The 23,351-nt window shown below is 40.9% G+C and overlaps 1 protein-coding gene across 2 annotated transcripts in view; it reads left to right on the top strand.

Annotated features, from left to right (window-relative positions):
• Positions 1-23,351, top strand: part of CHN1 (chimerin 1) — a 100,318-nt gene that overhangs the window by 46,378 nt on the left and 30,589 nt on the right. The window contains exon 7 of one of the 2 annotated variants that reach the window (XM_065841197.2): positions 2,929-3,217. In XM_065841197.2, coding sequence (XP_065697269.1) covers positions 2,929-3,217 — 289 coding nt within the window. Of the gene's footprint in view, positions 1-2,928; positions 3,218-14,989; positions 15,107-23,351 lie in introns of those variants that run through there. The other variant, XM_071811113.1, reaches the window with a different exon arrangement.

The raw sequence follows: 23,351 nt of genomic DNA, 5'->3' as shown, positions 1-23,351 counted from the left end.
TTTCATTGATTTGCGGGGATTTGTTTTTTTCTTCTTGTTGCTAGTAGGATTCTATTTGAAAACCAATACATTTCCCAACAATATATCTAATAAGAAATTAATAGAAAAAAAGTTTGATTTAGAGCAAATGGGAAGTCAAATAAAGGCAGACCATTCCATGTTGACCTCTTGCAGCTGATACGCAAGCACCTTTTCCAAGTGCTTATGACATTAATGCACAGTAATTACTTTGTCTAGATTCCTTCCTTTAAGTGGTAATTGTTAAATTATCCTAATGTATTTTAAACCGAGCAAATCGAGTATATGTTTGGAAGGCCACACATACTAAAAGAAATTGATGTGCAGTTCTCTGAATCCATGCAGGAGGAAGTTCCAGTCTGTTTGTGAGGTTTATCAGAGAGATAAGTTTGTCAGGTGCTTTTAAAGAATTAAAACACTGGAATGTTGCCTATGGGATACTTCTGTGCTGAAATGTGGGTCAGGAGCAGTAGGACAAAGATTATGGACTTTTGGGAATCCTATTCCTTGTAGTGTCTCTCAAAGACAGGCTTTCTGTGCAGCAGTCTGAACAAATGCACAGCGTAGGGGCTGCTCCGTAAAACACAGCTGGGGTAGAACCAGGCACCTGCTGATCCTGATGGGAAGAGGATTAATCCTGTTAGAACTTTTGTTCATTCTCTGCATTTGGCCATCTTGTTCTTCTGAACTTTGTTTTCACTCGGAAGGATGTTATTAAAATCCAGACACTGTGTGTACTTAGTAGTAGGCCATGAGAAGCTTTTCTGTGCCTTATCTTCTCCTGATAAGATTAGCGTAATACTTTCTCTTCTAGAAAGCTAAGAGCAGTAAGTGACCTTCAGCTTGTTTAAAACTCTGCTCTAAGTACTGCCAGAGCATATGTTACTGATTAGAGCAGTGCTTCACCTGCTACATCTCTTAATAAAAATAATTCTATTGCATATTGTCATTTGAGGCCCATTATTCTTCACCTTCAAACTTATTCGGTTGTCCTGCCAAATTTTTAACATCGTAGTGCTTGTCTGTGCTCCATGCGCATTATTTCTGCTGACTTAGTCGGGAGCCAGTGAAGGTTCCTCACTTTGGCACTGCGAAGTGCTGAGCTCTCTTGGCTTGTGTTGACTTCTCTGACAGTGGAGGGGACGTGAGGAGTATGTCTCCTGGTCAAAGCTTGTTTGCCAAATGCTGCGTTGGGTAGGAAGATGCTCTGAAGAAGACCCTGAAGGTGTTCTTACCCCTTCTGCTGTAACTTAGGACATCATAGCTCTTTTTTCTGAATGACTTGTATTCACTCAGAATTGCATCTTGTGATGAAATTAGCCTTGGGTAAAAATGTGCTTCTTTCTATCACGTTGTAATTTCTTGCTTTTCCCTTAGATTCTGTGAACTTTTAGTTTGTGTGGCATAAAAATATGCATGGATTTACCAATTCATTTCCACTAAAATGCCCAGATAGTTCTAATGCATTGTGTCCTCTTTTCCTCTTTTCTCATCTTTTCTTACTGAGCAGGATGTGGATTCCTGAGGAGCCCCTCGCGTTTGAGCATTGTGTAAAAATAGCAGCTCCTGAAGTTACAGTCACTGTCAGATTATTGATAGGGAGATGGGAGGGTTTGGCATTTTGATTCAGAGCACAAGAAAAGAAAAACACAGATATCACAGAACAAGTGGTTTTGCCCATATTTGCAAGAAGAATGCAATATTTCACCTGAGGCAAAGTCTAAAATTATGCTTTCCTCTGTTTGGCAAGGACCCATTGAAAAGGAGCCACTTGAGCAAAGCACCAGTGTTTACTTTATTCCTTAACATCTCCTGTGAAGCATTTGATTGTAAAATGAAAGCAATCCATCCTTTCAGATTTAGTTTTTAATATATATTTGGCAGATCCGAGCTCGCAAGGAGGCCCAATACCCTGAGCAGCCACCCTTGCTGCTGTCTGACCAAGGAATAACACAGGAGTGAGCTGTGAAAGCAGCTCTTGGCCTCCATCTTCTCCGCAGGAAATGCGCTGGCTGCTGCCAAGTGCAAACACTGGTGTTTTCACATGTTTAGATTGCTTTGAGGCAGAAAATCGTTGCAGATTCAAAGTACAGTTTTTGCAAATATGCTAATATTCAGGTGAAATTGGCATTCTTATGGTTGCTAAGAGCCCGTATTTAAATCCTATTCCACCCCAACTGCAGAATTGCTAACATTAGATAGCTTGTGTGTTATATATCCTGTATATTACAAAGATTTGGTTGAGGCTCAGAGCTTAACAAGCATAACACAGAAGGACTTTTGTACAAAGCTTGAAGAGTTAGTCCTTGGCCTCTGGCCAGGAATAAAGAATGCTTGCCCTTGTGCCATTCTGTCCTGTGCCGCCCGGCTCTGGCAGCGGCTCTGCTGCAGTGTAGCTGTTGGCACCGAAGCTCGGCTGGACCCGGAATGGCCCCTTCCTGCGGGCACACAGGGGCACGGGGTGCCGGGCAGCATCAAACCTCCATATTGATCAGCTCTAATAGAGGGCTCTACTAGGAGAACTCTTCATATCAGAGCCAAGCAAACTGACTGCAGCAATGCAGTAGTAAAGGACTAAAAAAACCCATAAAGAGTGTGAAATAATTTTCAGTTTTTCCAGGGGATAATGGAGGGACTAAAAGACTAAGAGAACTAACAGCTCCTTCTGGGACACTCCCTGTTTTGGCAGTCTGTCTGCAGTTGTTGTTGAGCTCTCCTTCCTATCTGTGATAGGTGGTAGCTGAGTTTTTCATTCTTGTCTGGACCAGACACAGACCATAGTCACAGCTTTAAGTGATAAAGTGTTTTTTATTGTTTGCAAAGGCTTGCTTACTCTTCTTTATTCTGCTTACTGTTCTTAAAAAAAAAAAAAAACAACCAAAAAACAACTTTCCCATTTCATTGAGGCAGATTTGGAAGTCAAACCAGAAACTTCAGACTCTACTACGATGGAAAGCACTTTGTTGGGGAGAAACGTTTTGAGTCCATCCACGACCTGGCGACAGATGGATTGATTACTCTTTATATTGAAACGAAAGCAGCTGAATACATTGCCAAGATGACAATAAATCCAATTTATGAACACATAGGATATACAACTTTAAACAGAGAGCCAGCACACAAAAAACATATGCCAACCCTGAGAGATGAACATGATGGCAAAGAGTCGACAGGAGAGGATGAGGTAGCAGAAAAGAGGGTAAGCAATTGTTAACCCACACTCTTTTTTCTGTTAGACTTTTTATTTTGTACTTTTAACCCTCGTCCTCTACTATAAAGTGCTAAAGGTATCTGTAGATATTTAGTCTACATATTTATTTCCAGTATTATGCTAATAGTAGCATTTAAAGTGGTTATAAGAGGTTTTAAACGGTGATTTTTGCATATTGCAAATTTCTGTGATTTGGATCTTAGTTATTTATCGTTGAGAGGTTTTAGAAGTTGTCGTTAAGCAACTCGTTTATTTCAAATGGGCTAAGAGTATTTAATCATAAAATTGTTTACAGCATCTAAGACAACTACCTTTTGGTCAAAAAGTATAATTCTTAATCTATTCAGCATTCCCCAAACAAATACATTCCATAATCTATTCAGCAGGCTGCATACAATGACAGTAAAGTTGTCCACATTATAAATAAGCCTGTTCATTAAGATGATAAAATGTTAAAACATTTCACTTGGCTAAGTTCAGCCTGTCAGAAGCTGACAGAGCTATTTTTGGCCTCTGCCAGATTTATGAAGAAGGATTGCTCTCTTCAGAGAGCTGCAGTATCAGCTGAGAACTAACTGCGTCCTGGATTATAAAAGAAAAACGAACAACAAAAAAATCTTAGAACTGGTAAAAACAGAAATATTAAAGGAGGTTGGGAATGTATCAGGCAGACAAAGCAGCTGCCTGAAACTTCATTTGTGTGACAGAGACTAAACTTAAAAAGAAAACATAATGTAAACTCCATCATGTTAAACTAAATACTTTGTTTGTTGAAAAGCTGACATACTAAAGTCTTTTTCAAGTGTATTTTTACGTATGTGTAGGTGTAATGCATGTATATTAGTCTGATGTGCTCCCCTGTTTCACAGACTTCAGAATGACATTGGGAACATCTGTTATAATATGCTTGTATTGCTTAGAAGAGATGCTAACCTTAGTTGGGATCATCTGTTTGTCTTTCCAGTCAGAAATATGTTTGTTATTTCAGTTTTTCTTGAGGTGAAGGAAAGGTCTCACTGACAATTTCCAGCATACATGACTATTACAGTGAAACTAAGCTCCATACAGAGTCCACAGAGAGAGGGAGGCTCATAGCTCTGGTCCTTCAAGTCCTTCTCCGTCAGTTTGTCATCCTGCACTGAATGTGCTGAGAGATGAAGCACCCAACTTAGCTTAAATTATGAATCTTCACTGTTATCGGATCATTTTGACAAAAGAAATACTGGTGGAGATATTGATTCTGGATGACCACTTCAGAGATCCAATTTCTTGCCTATTGGCTCCCAGTAATAGAGGGGTGAGTTGTAAGTTACGATTCCTGACAGCCACTGACTTGCAGTGTGCTGGTTTTTTTGCATCTTATGATAAAGAGTTCATTATAATGCAAAGCCTGGGTAAAAATCTTTCGTAAGAGTTCTGGAAGTCACCGCTTTGGGTTTCTTTGTTAAAATTAACTCTTCCTGCAGTTAGCAACTTTCAAGTGACAACAGATCTCTGTTCTGTCACAATATTTTTAAACTGACGAAAACGTTCTCATAGTAAAGGGATTTCAATGATTGTTCCGTAGATAACATGGTGTCATGTCAGATTCATCAACAAGGTATGCCTATTGTTTTGAAACATTTTTCAGTAAATAGCTCAAGAACTATTAAATGTTTCTCACATATGGAAATTTCAGGTGAAAAACCTTTAGAGAGTTTAGTCATGTAATTGTAACATCTCACCCTGTTTGTCTGGAAGTTATAAGCAACTAAAGGGGCATCATATGCACCATGGTTCAACAGCAGTGGTGTTTACTGACCTGAAGCCCAACTTGGGAACCTTTTCTCTTTGTTTGTCTTGGAGCGATGTTGGTGTGGACACAAGCACACAGATATCACAGTACAGTTCAGTGTGGAGACTTCAGTTTGATTTTCAAGTCATTATCCAGTTGGGATTACCACTCATGGTTGCACAGGGAAGGCACAGGTACCGTGGAGTGGCACACAGGTGACATCTTTGCTGCTTTTACACCTCTCAGGGCCTTTGCTGGAAGATGACAGAGTCCTGAGTGTCGCTTCACTCAGCAAATCTCCAAGCAGGGAATAAGGCATTCAGCCCCACAGCCAACACCCCATCCCAGTATCAACCTCAGCATTTGGAACAAGCCCCAGCCAAGGCTTGCCAAATCCTTTCTCCCTCCTCTGTAAGTCACAGGCTGTGGGGAGCATGGGAAGGGGCAGAGATATGGTTGTGGCCTCACAGAATGTCTCATGGGTAGTGGTCGCTTTGGCAATTTAGGAGTAGTGGGGACCTCAGAGGACTTTTCCAGTGTCCTTGTCACTGTCTGGGGGACTCAACTACTTGCAGACCTGCTCAGCTGTCACCTTGTCAGCCTGGGAGAACTGTTGAAGGTTCGGTGCGGTGAACATAACTGACTGGCTACAGATGGGTGACCGAACCACATCTGGTGGTTAATTTTGTAAAGAAAAAACATTGAAATAATGAGATAGATACTTGTTTGACAAATAATTTGCATTTAAAGCATGAGTACTGGATGACAAGAAATGTTTCTCTGGCTTTTTCAAAACCCTACCTACTACAAAAAGTTAACATGCTAGCACTAGGCACAATGGAGAGATTACATCTCCATTTAAAGTGAACACCCAGTCTCTCTTCTAGTTCACAGGCTTGCTTTGGTAAAATAATAATAAAGCAATAAGAAAAATATACATATCCTCTATTAAATTGCTCAGAAGGTCTTTTTACTCTTTTTGTGCAGGCTCCTGCTTCTTAATGAAATTTACTTGAAAACTTCAATTAATAAGAACATAGTATTTACCTTATTATTAATAATTTAATCATGATATAAGGAAGCTTTCTTATAGGACATTTATAAATAAGTCATTTTTCTTTCTCTTTGGTGAGAGGGATGGCAGTGTGATTCCTGTTGTCCAATATAAAGAGAATGCCACTGAATTGGTATTGACAGTTCTAACAAAGAACACAAAGAAAATTGTCCAAAATCCAATGGGAAAAAAGATTTGTCCCATATCCAAACAGCAAAATCTGTGTGCTACAGTCTTAGCCCATTAGCCCCATGGTGCAGATGAAAATTTCTGTAGGGTACAGTGTTTGGCAACTAATACATCTTTATCAGTTTTATACTGTAGCCACACAGCTTCTCCCTGAACTGTGTTCTTCCTCCTCTGTAAAGACAGGGAGAAGTCTGGATCTTGAACCCTAAGCTAAAATACGTTCCTGGATTTGCGGACTATGAGGCTGTTCAGATCCAAATCTAAACTTTGCACCTGCGACTGTTGGCCAGTCCTGTGTGGGTGGTGCATGAAAGACAGATCCTTGAGAAGGAGGAAAAGACAGACACACAGGCTCTGACCTGGGAACAGCTGGTGGGAACCAAGTTTTGCTTTCTGCCATAAAATCAAGTGGAGGAAATTGGGCAGGCAGAGAGCGCACCCCAAACTTGAGAATGAAATATTGAAGAGCACTTCACGGAGTTGTGAAGTCAGTATGGGGCAGTAGCAGTGTCAAGAGTTAAGATTGTGAGGTGACAATAAAACCCTGGCAGATGTATTGTTAACCTCCTCTTCCCCCTTTCCCCCTTTTGGCCCTCCCTCTCCCCGCTTTCCCACTAAGGACAGGTGATCGGGAGGGAAAGAAGGACAGAGAGAAGAGAGTTGGAAAAATTAACAATGTTTTACTAATGCTACTAATAAGAATAGAGAAAATAATACAAAATATATACAAAACCAATCTTGAAAGTCTCAGCAACTGCAGAGTCGGCACACAAAGTCCTGGATTGGACTCTGCAGCCAACCGGAGCTGGATTCAGTCTGTCACTAGGCCTCAGTTCGCAGGGACGACCAGCAAGGTCCTCTCCTAATGTCAGCCATAAGCAGAAGGGAAAGGGACGAGATCCTCGTGATCTCCCACTTATATATGAAGTATTCACATGAATGGAATGTTATACACCATTGGTCGGTTTCTTGGTCACCAGTTTCTCGTTGCCCCTCTCACGAGATGCCCATCCGTGCTTATCAATAAGTTTGCATTCCATTGCTATGTTTACCAAAACATGTATCTGGTTCTCCAGGAAAATGCAGCTAATATGAAGGCTTTAGCTGACAGGCAAATTTACTAAAAGAGAAACTTGTTTTTAACAAAACCAGGACAAGCAGGGAATGCCTCAGATTTCTGTTAGATGCCTCCCAGCATGCACTAATAATCCTTTGTTTGTTCCCCATTCTTTTCAGCAATTAATTTACATTAGAAGAATTTGGCGTATGTTGGATGACTTGTCAGATGCAATACATTAAAAATGAGCCACAGTAAAGGGGAAGGATTTAAAGACCATAAAAGATGAAAACACAAAAATTATGCAATCGTTAGATGAGGATTGTGAGGCACAAATCACAGTACTCCCAAGTAGTGAGTCCTGCAAGAGGCTATATTGTGGTGTGATTTAAGATGAAGTTTTTAATAGGAAAAGCATGAGAATATAATCCACTGAACAGCGTGTGCTTCACTGATTATGAGAAGGAATTTGGCTGCTTACCATATACAAGTATATATTAAAAATTAAAATTAAAATTCATGGTTAATGATTTATGATTTTCATAACCTATGAAAGAATTAATAAATAGTCAGAGATAACTGGAGGAGTGGAGATTGAAAACAGGAGAGTGCTTGTCGTGCTTGAATGCCCTGAACAGGTATTTTAGCTGTTGTGCTAAAAAGGTAACAGTCACTCCCAAAACAGTCTGCAGATTGTTCAGAACTCCATTGTGCAGCCATTGTGGTCTGTGGGTTACCAGGGGGCTAAGATGTGTTTGAAAAGGGGCTTCCCATGTGGCTTCAGTCTGTATGGCCTAGTGTGGAAGTGGAAATACTGCCCAATGTCACAAGATTTACTGTTCCTCCCATGCCTTGAATACTGATGGATCTCTGAACATTCTCTGCTCTCAAAGGTAATTATGGCCTTGGAGCAGATGGCTTGATTCAGTGAAATACCTTCTAGAAATAGTAGCTCTCAGAAATTAAAAAATACCGAGATACATATATCAAAGTCCTCCTTGAAAGCCCTACAAACATGATCTTGTTTTCATTTTGATGTGCTTTTGAGATGTTAATGTAAGAAGTTGTATGAGTTATTTATTCAAGATTTAAGATTTGTTATGAGAAAATAAAATATTTAGTTATGAGTTATCCCATCTTTCAGAATAAAATGCTGAGGTTAATGTTAGGATAGCAACTGAATCCCATTTATTCATGTTCACTTTGGTGAGAAGTGCTATTTCTTCAAGAAACTTCAGTGGCTGCAAATCAATCAAAGACCCCTTCTAGACTGTACAACATTCAGTTCAATTACTACACATGGGAAGAATTGAGATAAGGTTTGCGGGAGCAGCCACCCAACAAAATCCCTCTTTTGCTTTATTTTTAATGACCTTAGTGGTGATGCCATTTTCTCCTCCATAGTGATGAAGGCTGATTGTCTGCAACCCTGTGCAAGGAGATCTGGAAGTGTAAATCTGTGTTGTTTTAGTAGGAAACATGCTTTTAAGCCTGCCTCCAAAGATAATTCAGATTGCAAAGTTAACTGCAATCTCTGTGCAGAATTCAAATGGATTCCTAACAGCCTCCATGTGCAAAATCAAGGGTCATACATCTGGGTGTTTTCAGAAGGACCAGCCTCACTTTCCAACCTTGAACTGACACTGATATTTTCATTAATGACACTGCTACTTCTCTATTTTTGCTCTCAGACAAATCTGTTAGTAAGATCTGCTAAAGCCTTATTTTATCTTCAGTGTAAGGACATCGGAAAATGTAGCTGAGGAAGTCACAACAGGCTGTCACAGAAGCACAAGCCCCCTTAACAATGTGTGTGATGGAGGGAGACAGCTCTAAATAACACTGTTCAGTGCCTAGTAAAGCCAATGCTGGGACCAATAGGAACTAAAAAGAAAGCACGGTCTTAATAATCAGGGAGGAGAGTGTGCCTCCAGAGTAAAGAAATCTTCATGCTGGAAGTTGTATATTTCCATTTACTTGAATTAACTTAATTGTATCAGATAAGATGGCTGTATAATGTACAAAACTCTAGGTGAGGCATAGCTGTTACAAGGGTAGCAACAAGGCAATAACTTTTCTTTTTTAAAGTACATCTAATAAATGTTTACCTTAAAGTACATTTAAAGACACAGGAGACTGAGCACTGAAGAATCCCATGGGTTAACTTGAAGAGATTGTCAACTCTTTTCTCACAAATGTTCCTTTCCATTCCCTGTGCGGGTGTCCATGACAATCACTCTGTAAGTTTAATGTAATTTATAAATAAAACATAATTCTGTGGAAGGCAAAAACTTCTATTTATTTCTTCTGGGTTTAGCCCATCTTTCAGCAGAGACTTCAAAGCACGACAATTTTGTCAATACCAAGTTTCTAGCAGGATGAAAGACAAGACTGCTCTTTAGGTAGCTGCTCCAGCATATTGGTAGCATCACACTCTGCAGAGATTGCCCCAGCCTCAGTTGTCTTCATCTCCCCTTTCTGTGCGTTAGCATTTATGGCAGTAGGGATCTGGTGCCGTATATGTCATTGTATATGGCACGTACAGTTCAGACTAAGACTGCACGTGGTTATGATGCCTTTTTATAAGCATTTACATTTTTACTTAACTGTATGTTTTCTAAGATCTGAGAAAGGTGAGCTACCAACATGTGTTGTCTAGTATGCAGACATCAGCACAAAGAAAATTATTTTCTTCAGATTTCAGGGTGCTTTTGCTACTCATAATCACCGAGAGTAACCTAAGCCCTTATTTATGTTCAGTGTGGCAGTAAAATTGATACACTAAAAAGATTATATAAACTGGTCTTGTTTTAAGATTTAGGAATTCCAAATGCAGCATAAACTTTGCTAATTTAATATCTGGGACACAGAATATCTAGTTCTTTTCTTGTCAGTATCTCGTGCTTATAAAGGATAAATTTGCAAGCCAGATTTGTTTTTTAAGGGATTCTTACTAGGCCTGTAGCTCAGCTCCAGTGCTAAACATGGTCCCATAACTCTCCTGTTTTTCCCAGGCCAAATTATTTCTTCCTCTCTCCCTGCCAGCTCTGGTCAGTGCTCAGCTGTGCTCTATTAGTTCCTGCGGGTTACAAATGGCATCCCAGCTGATTCCAGTTAGCCTTGCAAGACCTCACCTGCCTGCCTCTGCATGTGTGCCTGTGCCTCCACAGCACATTAATTTAATGCTCATACAGTAATGTGTGGGCTTAACGTGAAATGAAAGTTGCATGCTTGTGTTGGCAGCCTGATTGCATATTGCTGCTCTGATATTACAAGGTTCAAAACAAATAAGGTGCCACAAACTTCAGACAATGATGAGTGGCTTAGGTCAGGTGCTATTGCAAATACACAACGCACCTCCCGTCATGATGCTTCTCCTGTATAGAGGTTTCCTTCGTTTTGTAGGTAAGCACAGTAGAGAATCAGCATCATGCTTCAGCCTTTTGTCGCGGATACAAGTCACTTGAGTGCTCCCAGAGGTGACTTTTCATGTAAACTTTTTGCTTTTTCACATGTGTGGCTCTTTTATGGTCTGGTGTGTGAGATGTGTACACAAAGATACAGTCTTCAGGAAGTCCACTGTCTAATTATACTGAGACAAGCAGCTGCTGTGTGAAATCGGGGGGGTCTGGTCTCTCAGACTCACAGACCAGACCCTCAGAAGTGTGGAGAGTAATTACCCTCAGCGGATGCCCTGTGCCTGATCAATCCTTTGTAAAATGAATAGTGTACATAACTGTTTAAAAGGCTGTAAAGCGGTACAGTTGCTGTGCAATTAAATCTGAAGAATACTGGTTACGTTGTTACTGATAAAATGAAACCAGTAGCAATGAATAAGCTGTTATTATTTTCCTGTGTTTCTCAGTGTTGTGAGGTCAGTGTGAAGTCTTCCCCTGCAGTTCTTTCCAGGGTTTCTAATGTTTGGTGGTTTAGATCTGGTTACGTTTTAAATGCCTTTCAAAAAGTACCATATAGCCTCAACTTCTCTTACATGTACTGGCAGAAATTTCCTTCTTTTTTAACTGGGATAAGCCAGCACAAGAAGGATCACAGGGAGGGAGGAAAGAATCTCTCTTAGCTCTTGAAGAACCAAAGAGGACAGCTTGCTTTGGGCACTCTGCAGGGGAAGGGAGGTTTTTCCCATCCTGATGGACCTTAGTCAATGTGACACAGAAGTGCAGAGGTCCAGCTCAACTCCTGATGAGCAGTGGAGAGCTGTCATGGCTTTAGTCCTAGCATGCTGTAGGAGTCTGTTGCTTACCTTCCATATGGGCCTTATATTTGAGGTTTCCAAAAAGGCTGCCTAGATATATAGTGGGGAAGCCTCATAGCCATATATAAGGAAATTTTTTTTTACTAAAAAACCCTGTGGTTTCACCTTGACTTTTTATGCCTTCTCACAGCTGAAAAATCCAGGCAGTGGCTACAGAAAGGAGAAGGTGGGTTTCTGTCAGAGCGGTCTCTAAAGCAGGCTGTGGTTGTCACTTACTGCTTATGCAGAGAGCCTCTGGGATGGTGAGGGACTGCAGTGGGTTGCTAGCTGGCAGCTCCCTCGTTTGTTGTTCTCCTTCCTTAGCTGTGTGAGTTTTGGTTGTTTTTTTTTTTTTTTTTTAACTCCTCCTCCCATCTGGCATCTCCTAATTATTTTCTATTACTAATCACTTCTACAGGAAACAGACTGGAGTGTTGAATTAAGAGCCCTATAAAAGGATAATTTTGTTATTTACAAGTTTCTTACCCCACTTAGACTTTATAACGTGACACTGTATAGCTGGTGATAATCACCTCGGGCTACAATTGTGTCTAATCTCATAAATTGGGCAAGGTCGGGTCTGGTCACCAGTTGAACAGGAAAGACCCAAGGAAAAGCCAGGGCTGTGGGAAGTGGAGTTGGTAGCACCTTTGCTGTGAACTAGTATCTGACATGTCTCGTGGTTTATACCGTCTGCAACTCTGTCTAGCCTGTGTAAATCTGTGCCAGGGATTTTCTCTACTTACCTCTATCATTATTCAGATAAGCTCCTTTTTCTCCTTACTGTTTGCAATGGAGAGGGTGTTTTTTATTTAGATGGGAGTGGGGGAAAGCATTTTACATTTGTCACTGTTTAGATGTTCGCAAGTACAAATACACGTCATTTGGCTTCTGTGCAAAGATGGAAAGGATGCGGAGCTGTGGCAGTCTGGTGTGTTGCCCCCCATGTGGTTAGAGAATCCCCTGACAGGCAAGCACGTCTGCTCCAGTAATTGCCCACTCATAATGGTTACCAAACCCTTAAGACCCATGAAGAGTGAAATGCTTGTTTTAGAAGAGGTGGCAGAAAGAGAAGTAGAGGTGCCTACCTGAAGTATATTAGACTGTGAAAGAAGAAAAGAACAACCATTTATCCTGCAGTTAAAGCCATAGAGGCTCATCTGTTCTAGCCCTTATTTCTTTCCTTTCAGTCCTTCACAAGAAAGAAGGTATTTTCAGATAAAACTTCTCATACCTAGGTGCAGTCTCTATCTGAATGTTTTCTGCATTTGAACAAAGTAAGGAGAGCAGTTTTGTTACCAAGCTCAATAAATTGCTTGCTCTTATTACTTCAAACCTGTCACACTTGTCAGCAGTGAAGACAGCAACTCTTGACAGTTTTGCAAAGTCTTTCTTTGATCATTAACTTTTAGAACACTAAACTTTTCCATATTTAACCGTTTTTCTGCATGGCATCAGCAGTTAGAAACAGTGTTGCTTCTGGCACTTGCTGTTCCTACAGCCCTAATATTTGAGCAAGGTAAGAATCATCATGCTGAAGAATCGGATTCTCAGTTGATGAGATGAGTTGATGAGTTGATCTAATCCTTGCGCATCATCTTAGCATCGATATTCCTCACATCCATACAGCTTCCAAGATAACTACAGGAGGTTGTGTTTCTAATAGTGAAGTTAATATTATAATAGACTTAAACTGTATTGCTCTTTAGTGGGGATTATTATTGCAATGGTTAGAGGTAAAGCAGTTGGAAATAGTTTGCCTAAGGAACATTAGAGCTAGTATCACAAAGTATACTGTCCTCTGTTAAACCTCAGTGTATATGATTTAGTAATTTTTTGTTTATGATTTCCAATTTGTAAATTAGATTAGTAGCAGTTAGAGGCAACTAGCTTTTCCCCTTCCTAAGAGCAGAGTGGAAGAATACTGTGAAAATATGATAGGAATTTGCATTTTGCTTGTAATAATAAAATATTTTAAAAGCTCTGTGCTTTATATAATGTATCAAATGCTTTATTGGTTGAAGATTTCTGATGACTTTACATTGCTGGAAAAGTCTTGAAGCATTTACCAAAGTTAATAGGATAGTGAATTACATTTGCATTCAGGCATTTCTGTGAATTGGCTGATGATTAGAGTAACGATGTGTTTAATACAAATGCACAAAAATTGCAAAAAGCATCATGTGTTGTTATCTTTCACAGAATTTGAAGTGCTCAGTCTCTTAAGTCACAGCTTCTCATCCACTCCAGGCTCCAAATCCTTGCAGAGCATTTGTCGCAGCGCTGCAGCCTGTGCCTGGCAGCTGCCAATCACCTTTCTCAAACACTGGAGTTTGTAAGGCGGTTGATAATGCTGAGAGCTTACTGGATAATATTTAATGGATCTTATGGGTTAATTCACAGGCTATTTTTACTGTTGAAAATTCAGACTACCTCAGCATTAGAAATCTTATGAGCAGTGTCACTTAAAGCCCTAGTAGATGGTGGCAGTAAAAATTAAAAAATGCCCTATGAGATGAGATGGAAAATGTGACTAAGAAGAAAGTAGTTGTGCTGGATAAACATTTTGTTCATTGCTGATAATTTCATTCATTGCCAGTGAATTTAAGAAATGGAACTATAGCCCAAACTTAGTCTTTTAACTTTGATGTGCCCTATACTCACAATCAGAGCTTCTGTCTGAAGATTGTATGCCTCTGAAATCCAAATGTCAGACCTTTGAGTTACTGATTGAAATACACTAGCTCGAAATCCCAACAGAAAACAGGCATCAACTAAACAGACTTGCTGACAAAAAAAATGTTAAAAAGTCCGTCCTGTGTAACAGAAGTTGTCTAAGCTGTCCCCATGCCAGTGCCTGCTTCTCCTCCAAAAGGTAAATAATCTGCATAGCCCAAATTTCTGATGGGGAGTTGCATTGCCAGCCCCATTTTGATTCATTCAAAATGATTCAGTTTTCAAATCAAGACATTATTTAAATCTGTTTCAAAGATGCTGGGTTTGGTTATTTGAGACAATGGTTTCTTGCGTGCCTGTGTCAGGTAAGAGTTGTTAGCAGTTACAGCTTCCTCTAGAGAAAAGGGATGCTTCCTGCCCCTACCGGAAAATTTTCATGACAGAGGGATTTTAAAATGTTAATTAGGAAGCTAAGACGGAATAAACAGGAAAGATGAACTATATGTGGAAACGGAGAAATGAGAAAATTTGAATGCTGGTCAACAGAATGTAGAACAAGGCTTTTCTGAGAATGTGATCAGGGATTAGAAGATTTTATGGGTGCCAATAAATGGATCATTTGACTTTGGGAGCAGAGTGTAATTCCACTGCCAATTCCACTCTGGTTTCATTCATTGCAGGTTTCAGATCAGTCCTGATTTAAATAGAGATTTATGCAAGGATAGTGGGAGCCCACATGAGAGACTCATTTGAAGGATGATCAGCCTACCTCATTTTCTGAGTCTGCCTAGTTGCATTGTGTAAAATGAATGTAGAGCCCGACCCACAGCGCTGATACATCTATGACCGTGGACACACGTACGCCCGGAAAACTGGTAATCGGGGTCTGCAAGGGGTGCTGATGGACACTGAGGGTTACCCTGTTTTGTAATTTTTCTGCAGTGAGGTGGTCCCTAAGCAAGTTTTCACCATTACACGCTTTGCAAGAATGTTGCGTGTTCATGTCACAACTCTAGTATTCCTTCAGGTAAAAATTGTTTCCACCTTGTGATAATTAAGGAAGGATTAGGAGACTTTGCACTCTGGGTCTTGTTTATGCTAAGTAAGTGTGAATATGGACTGGAAGTATGTAGAAGAAAGAAACTGTGACAGCACATGTATCGTAGCAACGTAGCTTATTCAGGAAGAAGTGGATGGATTCAAAATAGACCATGTGCCAAAGGAGCAGGTGTAGACTGAAATACAAAGAGTGTTTAGAAGTTAATGAGCTGCAGTTTTCAATTATAACATACATTGAATTACTCTAAATTTAATTACTGCATAGAACAAAAAGGGCTAATATGAGATTCATTATACTGCCAGACAAGACTGATGTGAAATGAATATTACACATTAGGTAAGAAAATATTAATGAAACATAAAAAGACAGTTTCCCATGTTATGCCAGTAGCCAAATGTCCTATTTCAAGGGGATTAAATGAAAAAAACTAATAAATATAATACTAGAAAGACCCTTGTGGACTGCATGATTGTATTTATCCCTAAGTGTATGCATTTTCAGTTACAAAAAGACATAGAGGTTTATTGTAAAAACAGTTTTTATCAATGTGATTCTTAAATACATAACATAAAGGAAGTGTTATAAATTATTTATTTAATGAAGTTTGACCACCATTAACACTTCCTTGCCAGGAGACGAGTGAAGTTCTTCATCAAAGGGTATGGTTAAGCTTCTTGATAGGCCACCTTTTTTATTTTTATTTTTTCTTTTATTTGAGGTAATAATAATGCGGGTGAGATCAGAAATAAACTATGACCACTACCTTGTGGTTTCAGAAGATCAGTCTAACAGCCTGTTTTCTCTTATGATACATGAATGTGGTATAGTAGTAACAAAGAGCGTTTGCCAAAAGAGTAGCATTCACACAGCTGCCAATTTGCAGTACGTTTTGACTGTTACCACTCCTGTGGAGTACATTGTCCTGTGGCATTTATAAATTACTCTGAAGGTCTCTTTTTGGAATACAGCCTGCCTCGACATGTCACAAGTCAGGAGGCTTTTGCTGGAGTGACCCCTTGCTGTGATGGGCATCACCGGTGCCTGGTCACACTGGCACAGCTCCCTGCAAGCCAGTGAGGAGACACCGCAGAGCAGGGATGGGAACAAAAGGTGATGCTGTCAGCTGAAATAGCAACTGCTGACTGAATGGGAGTGGATGGAGCAGCTGCAGAGGAGCAGTCTCTGTGTGCTATGGCCAGCATGAGGGTTGCTACCTTGGGCAGTCCTCCTTGCTCCATCAGCTCCTCTTCCCATAGGTCTCATAACTGCCAGACAGACCTCTTTAGCCCTGATTTACCAATGCATAGTGGTAAAATGGTTACCTTGAACTATGTGAATAGTCCTCCCAGTCTCTGTGCTCCTGCATTTCCCCAGAAGAGGACTGCCTGGAACAGGTAGCTGCTTTATTCCCTGTTTAGCTTACTGCCTCCATGGCCCAGGCTCCTGGCAGGGGGAGAAGATAGGATGGGCCAAAACCAAAGCTGTGAAGGATGGCAGCGTGGGTGGAAAGGACTGAAAGCAAAGCTGTGACAGATAGGAGTTGTCTGAAGGGTTCACTGGAGACAAATTCTGGTGGTTTGTGATGCTTCTGTCCTTGCTCATGAACTGTCTTGCACACTTTCCATGGGGAATGGTGATGCTGCCAGCCCCTGAGGCTCTGCCACCTCTTGATCCCCTTCTGTACTTACCAAGTTTGGCTGGGGCTGGGCCTCTTTTTAATGCAGCTTGTTTTCCAAAGGAATGAATGGGGTTGAGGTAATGAGCTGCTGCAAAGCACAGAGAGAATTGCTGAAGCTGATATATCAGCTTGAACTCATGGCTGTGGGTGACTGCTTCTCTCGCCACAGTCAGAGTTAGGAGGGAAAAGAGCTAATTTCTTAACTTTCTGGTTAGCTCTTATCATGTTTTTTGATTGGCATATCCTGCCTTAGTGTCACACAGCTTGGTAGCAGCGCTGCATTTGTTGTGCAGTCACATCTTGGCCCTCACGAGTCTGCTGGCAGCCTCTGTCTGTAAGGGGAGGGCTGGAGCAGTTGGTCATTTTAACAGAGGCAGCCAGGGCCATGGCGATGTCCTGCGTTGGTGTCTGTAGGGAAGAGCCCTGTGGTTTTGGCCGGCTCAGGACCAAACTGGGACAAGGCAGGAGCTCCGTGAACAGGGCAGGACTGTGCTGTCTTCCCAGAACATGATCCTGTGAGGAAGGATATTATTATTTATGCAGCATAAATGAAGTTGTAGCTATTGCTTGTAAAACCCACTTAGCACCATTATTGATTGCAACATCCACGTCCCTGCCTGTGTGCATTCCCATGTGCCCACATGCACCCCTGTAGTGGTGGCTGTACCTGTGGAATGTGAAGGAGATCCCCAGAATTACCTCCCCTCCTGCAGAAGACACAGCAAGCCAGTTGCTAACCTCGCTAAAGTTGCTTGGTGTTAGCGAAGTCTTCCAGAACCAGAATAAAAGTATATCTTTTCACTGCAGGTACCATGAGGTTTTGTTTGTTTCTGTTTGTTTGTGTGTTTGTTTGTTTTTTGCTAGTGGTTAGGTCCATGGTTATATACCAAAACAGCCCCCTCCCTAAGAAAATAAATGTTTGCCTCTGAAAAGTGCTGTGCTTTTGTGCCACTATCCAGAATAGCAAATGCTAAAAGGTCTTGTTGGTTGTTGAAAGAGAGAAATACAGTGGATGCTTTTTGCCAATGCACAGTTTTGACTTGTCCTTTCCAAAGGCTCATACTGGTAATGGCCAGGAGCAAATCTACAACTCGTCATGCCACTAGGAACAACATAAGCTTGCTGACCTAGATCCGAATCAGCTGCAGTGACCGTGAGCTTATAGGACTAAATCTACAGAAAAACAACTTTTCTGTTGGCCTCCCCTAAGATCTCTCTGCTTTTTTATGGGTGTGCTCCCTTGTTATGAAAACAGGGGTACTTCAGGGTATTTCTGGTAAGCACATCAGCACAAAGATAAAATCTTCCCAAATGATGATAATACACTCTAACTGTATTGCACAATACAGTACCAAATTAACTCGCTTTTTATGTAGCAATTTCTAGTAGCAATATTGGGCAACTTTTTTTCCATCATTTAAACTTTGATCTAGATTAATTTTTTAAATTTAACAAGCGTGCTTTAAACCAAGCCAACACTTTGGCTGAATTTGTTTAACTAAGGTTTTAATTAAAACATTTTTTTAAAACTTCTTTTTAAATTCTAGATATAAGAATGTGATTACCTACTGTGGAAATCACATGCACCTTTATCAGAAATAAAAATTCAAAAATATAAATAGCCATTTATTTAGCTTTTTCAATAAGTATTTCACTGAAGGAGAGGGGTGGGAAGGTCTGATTTAGTTAGAAGCCAGTCCATTTGGAAAATTTTGTTGTTAAAAATAGAACTTTTCTCAGCAGAAAGCTTTCATCATTCAACTGTGTCTTCAACCCCAACTCCCCTGCGGGTAACTGTGGACTCAAAGCGGGGTTGTGTGTTGCCTTTGGATCCCAGTACACACTGGGGACTGTGTGAGCCTGATGCTGTCCCTGTGCCAGGTAAATGTGGCTGTGTTGGGGTGGCAGGAGGACAAGTCTTACCCTGGTGGCTGAGACTGCGTGATGGTCCTTCCCATCCAGCTCCTGAAATGTCACCTTTCAGGTTGAACTTTTTGATCAGCATTCCTACCCTACAGATCTGTGGACAAAGGCTACATCTGTTATCAGTGTGTCCACAGGTGAAGAAAATGAAATTAAAAGAGCTTATCACCAGTTTTAAATAAAAATTAAAATTTGGGTCTCCCCTTTGTCCTGGGAACAATTAGGTGAAAAATATGACTAGGAAAACTATATTTAGCATGGAACAATCTTCCACCAAGAACTGCACTGAGGAAATTGGGCTCAGTTTCACAATCTGATTAGATTTTGAAAACCATGTACTGAGCCCATAAGATATGTTCATAAAGTGTTCAGGCAAGGAGGGATTTTCTGAGCATATAGATTTGGCTAAGTTTGCTATACGGTGAAACAGAACCCAATAAAATATACAGTGGCTAACCACATAGCAATCAAAATATCTTGTTTCTTCAGATGGGTACAATAGGGTATCATCTTTGATTTTTAAAAAAATGCGTGCAATATAACTGCTGGTTATTACTATTATTATAAATTCTTTAGAGGGAAGCGATCATATTATATGTGAAGTCTGAAACAATTAAGGCATATTTAGTCATAACAACATGAAAATACCATATGAGAATGAAAAGCCTGCAGTGCATTCCCGAGACTGAAGAAAACACGATAACTGTGTTTGAGAGAGGAGCCAGGTGATCATGAAACTGAGCACTTCATCATGCTGGACATGCATGTGGCCTTCAGGAGGTACGACTGAGTCTAATCTGGGCATTTTAGGACTGATGAGCTTAACATGACTCTTGAATTTTCTGTTTTGATAGGGTTTTTTTCAGAAATTATTTTGGTTTATTACTCAACAAATGGGAAATGCATCTATTTGCCTTCTTAGTCAACATCAGACAAATTATCTTTCTGAATTCTGTGACTGGATTAAACTTAAATAATGTGTCTTTCAGAGGGTAACTAATTGGAATTTACTGCAAGCCAAGGATGACTTTAAAAATCAGGTCTGTAGAGTCTTCGTAATCAGACTTACTGATTGTGAGATTTGTATCAGCAAATATGCATACCTTATCCAGCTAACACTGAGAGCAAACAGTGCTCAAGAAAACAGCTGTTTTCCCTGTGCCCTGGAGGACTTCTTCAGGGGGAAGTAAGAAAAGTAGAGTCCTGGTAGGACTTAGGCTGAACCACCCTTATGGATGAGGTTTTAGAACAAATGAGAACATTTGAAATAGCAGGTTACAGTCTTTCTTTTTTTTTTTTTTTCCTGTTTGTGGTTTTGGTTTTTGTTCTTTTTTTTTTTTTTCCTTTAGTCCATATGTACAATGTAGAACCTCTAAACAGATGTCTTGGCTTAAAGGTTGTCATGTTGCTGTGTTTGGTATTTTAGTGCTCATTTTAGTCACTAAAATGTACTGTACCAGAGGCTGCTCTGGCTGCGTGCTCTGCTGAGAGGTTGCTCAGCTATTGCTCCCTGTCGTTCCATTTTCAGTTCACCTCAATCCTGTGAAATCAAGTCCTTAAATAAAATTTTAAGAAGACAGCCCTGCAGTTTTCTTCCTCCTGGAGTCTGCATGGCACGTGGCTCCCTACACATGCGATGATTGCAAATGTCTGTTACAAACAATTAATAAAAAAATAAAATAAAGACTTAGAAAATAGAAGGGAGAAGACTTTCCTTCTCAGGTTTCTACCTCTTTTTCATCCAGTATGTAGCAAACAGTATCTAATAATTGTCTCGGTTACGGTAGACTTCAGGCAGAGCCAGTTATAAAGACAGCTGTTGGACAAGGAAGAGGCTGTGGAGAGGAGGCTGCTGGCGGGTGGGAGCGCAGGAGCCACTGATGAAGAGCAGGTGTTGAATCAAGGGCAGCCAAGGGTGTACGACAGAAAAGCAGGACTGGCAGGCTTGCAGGTTGGGAATAGAGACAGCACAGAGCACCTGTCAGGAGAGAACAGCTTTCCTGCAGGGTTTGAGTTGAACCCCCGCATGTGTGGCTTCATGTGTTTGCTCGCAGGGATGGTGACTCACTTCTGCTATGACTGTGGCTACCTGAGTGGGTTCCTCTCTCTTGCTGTGTTATCTCACTTACTGATAAGCTAAAGATCTGGACCTGCTGATGACCCAAACTGTGGTCAGGAAGGTGTGTAGAACAGAAATTCCATTCTTCATTCTGATTTACAAAAGGAGGAAAGTGGGCTGGATTAAGAAGAACACTTGCAAGGCCAAACTCCCTAAATTAGGCAATAGCAGAATTATAGAATTGTGTCATCTGATAGCAGTTGTGTGAATTTTAATTACAACACTACTTTATATTGGGGAAATGTATTTGTTGTCTATTTCTTACATACATTTTTTGTAATTTTTCAGTTTCTAGCTCGATGGCTTTAGTTTAATCCAATCTAGGCTTCTGGTGTGCACAGCTGTAGTGCATATAGCACATGTGAAGGGCTGCGAGCGTGGATGAGCCCAGTATTCCTATATTTGTAAACAGCAGAAAGTGCTTTGCACTGAACAATGGGAAGCTGATTTATGTAAAACCAATAAGCAATCTGAGTTAGATTACTGTAACACGAAGTAATGTTAGAATTAAAATTCATAATCTTATAATTATTTTCTAGATTATAATGTGTTTTCATAATTACAGCCATGAGGTAGGACCTTTCCCTGTTGGGTAGTTTTGCTTACCTTTTTATTGGCATTCTTAAGATCTAATTTTCCAGGATCCAGAGATCAGTTTCTACTAATGTGACTCTATAGTGCAATTGAAAATAAATCAGTTCTTCAGAATCAGGAAAAAGAAAACTGACAATTAAGGAATAAGTATGTCAAAAGACAAACATGCACTCTACCAATGATTGAAAGGAAAAATCACAATGCATTACCTTGCTTCTTAAGAGGAAGTATACAGCATAATAAGGCTTGATTCTGATAATAAATGCCAGGTTATTTCCAACAAAATCAGTTTTCAAAGAGTTTATTTCCTAATATGAAGTTTTGGTGATTTATTTTTCCCTTTAAAAAATAAGAGGAATTTTGGTTTCCAAGGAAGCATGTAACAAAAATGTTTTCAGAACACCACAATTTGCTTCCTGAGCTTGTCACTCAAAGCTGTTTGGAGAGGAGTGGCAGGTTTAGGTGCACCTTCTTCCATGAGGACTGTTACCTTATGTAGTCCTTGGGAATGAACCTGTGAAGTGGCTTTACTAGAAAGGAAGGAGAGAATGAGTTAGAAAGCCTGTCTACTTCCTCCACCCCTGAGTGCCCACTGTCCTCACACTTCACACAGATGAGGTGGTCAGGTTTTGCTATCTCTTAGTCCTCACCTTGTTTGGTTTTTTTGATCTCCTATTGCTGTGGAGTGTTACACTTAGAAGGATGTGCAGAAAAATGTGAGAAGGGCATTTATTCACCTGCAGCAGAAATGAGCAGTTAAAAGCAAGAGAGGCAGATTGAAGTAGCTATTGGAAAAGTATTTCTCAATAGGACGGATCAACCAGCCTCCTGTTTGTATTGAAACTGGGAACTCAGCCAGATACTCGCAAGACCCCTGTATGAGCCGCTAATGCCCTACAGCTTCATCCCGTACAAGCTATAGCCAGTGTTTCGATTATTAGCTATTAACTTGCATTGCAGATTAGTGTCTGGTGAAGCACATGTGTTGATCCTTAATCTCTGCAACCTGATCCTATGCTGAAACCCAGCAGATTTTAAAAACCTGTAGAGAAGGTACTGGTGGCCTCGCAACGGAGCAGAGGAGGGCTCATGGCGAGCATCACTCTCAGCTGTGTTGGCAGGATTGAGCTAAATGGTAGCGCTGTGATCCAGCTGCAAAACACACACCAATTCCACCCAGAAGACTGCGACAAACTGTGTTCGTCTTTGGTTGTTACTGAGTCATGAGAGATAAAAATACCTCTGCTGCAGAAGGGAGAGTGGCTGTGGAGCTGCAGCCGGTGGCGAGGGCTGGGCGGGCTGCGCTGGGGCTGCCTGCAGGGACAGGCTGTGTGCCGGGAGAGCTCCTCTTGCACCCTCGCTGTCGGGAGGGTGGTCAGCCCCGTGCTGTGAATCACTGCTGTAGTGAGTCAGACCAAAGGTCCGTTTTTGCAGTCTCTGACAAAGACTGTTTGCAAGCGCTTGGAGAGCACTAGAAGAAAAAGGGCTGGAGTTGAGTGGCCGTGGTGGTGTCCCCTCCCAGCTGTCAGCGTGCAGCTGATGTGAGCCCCCAGGGCTGGGCTGCCTGGGTGAGCAGCTCTGGGTAGGTGTGCATGGGCTGCCCTGGTCCTTTGAGTGCCCCTCACACTTTGCTGCGTCCTGTGACAACGTCTTCATGATGCTGGTGTGAAGTGCTGTTTCCTTGGGTTGTGTGAGGGGTAGCGAGGACCTGATTGTCCTGGGCACGTTTCATCATCTGTGTCATCT

The sequence above is a fragment of the Patagioenas fasciata genome, chromosome 7 (assembly GCF_037038585.1).
Source record: "Patagioenas fasciata isolate bPatFas1 chromosome 7, bPatFas1.hap1, whole genome shotgun sequence".
Classification (NCBI taxonomy): domain Eukaryota; kingdom Metazoa; phylum Chordata; class Aves; order Columbiformes; family Columbidae; genus Patagioenas; species Patagioenas fasciata.
Note: the sequence above shows the minus strand (reverse complement) of the source record. Positions and strands in the feature narration are given on the sequence as shown.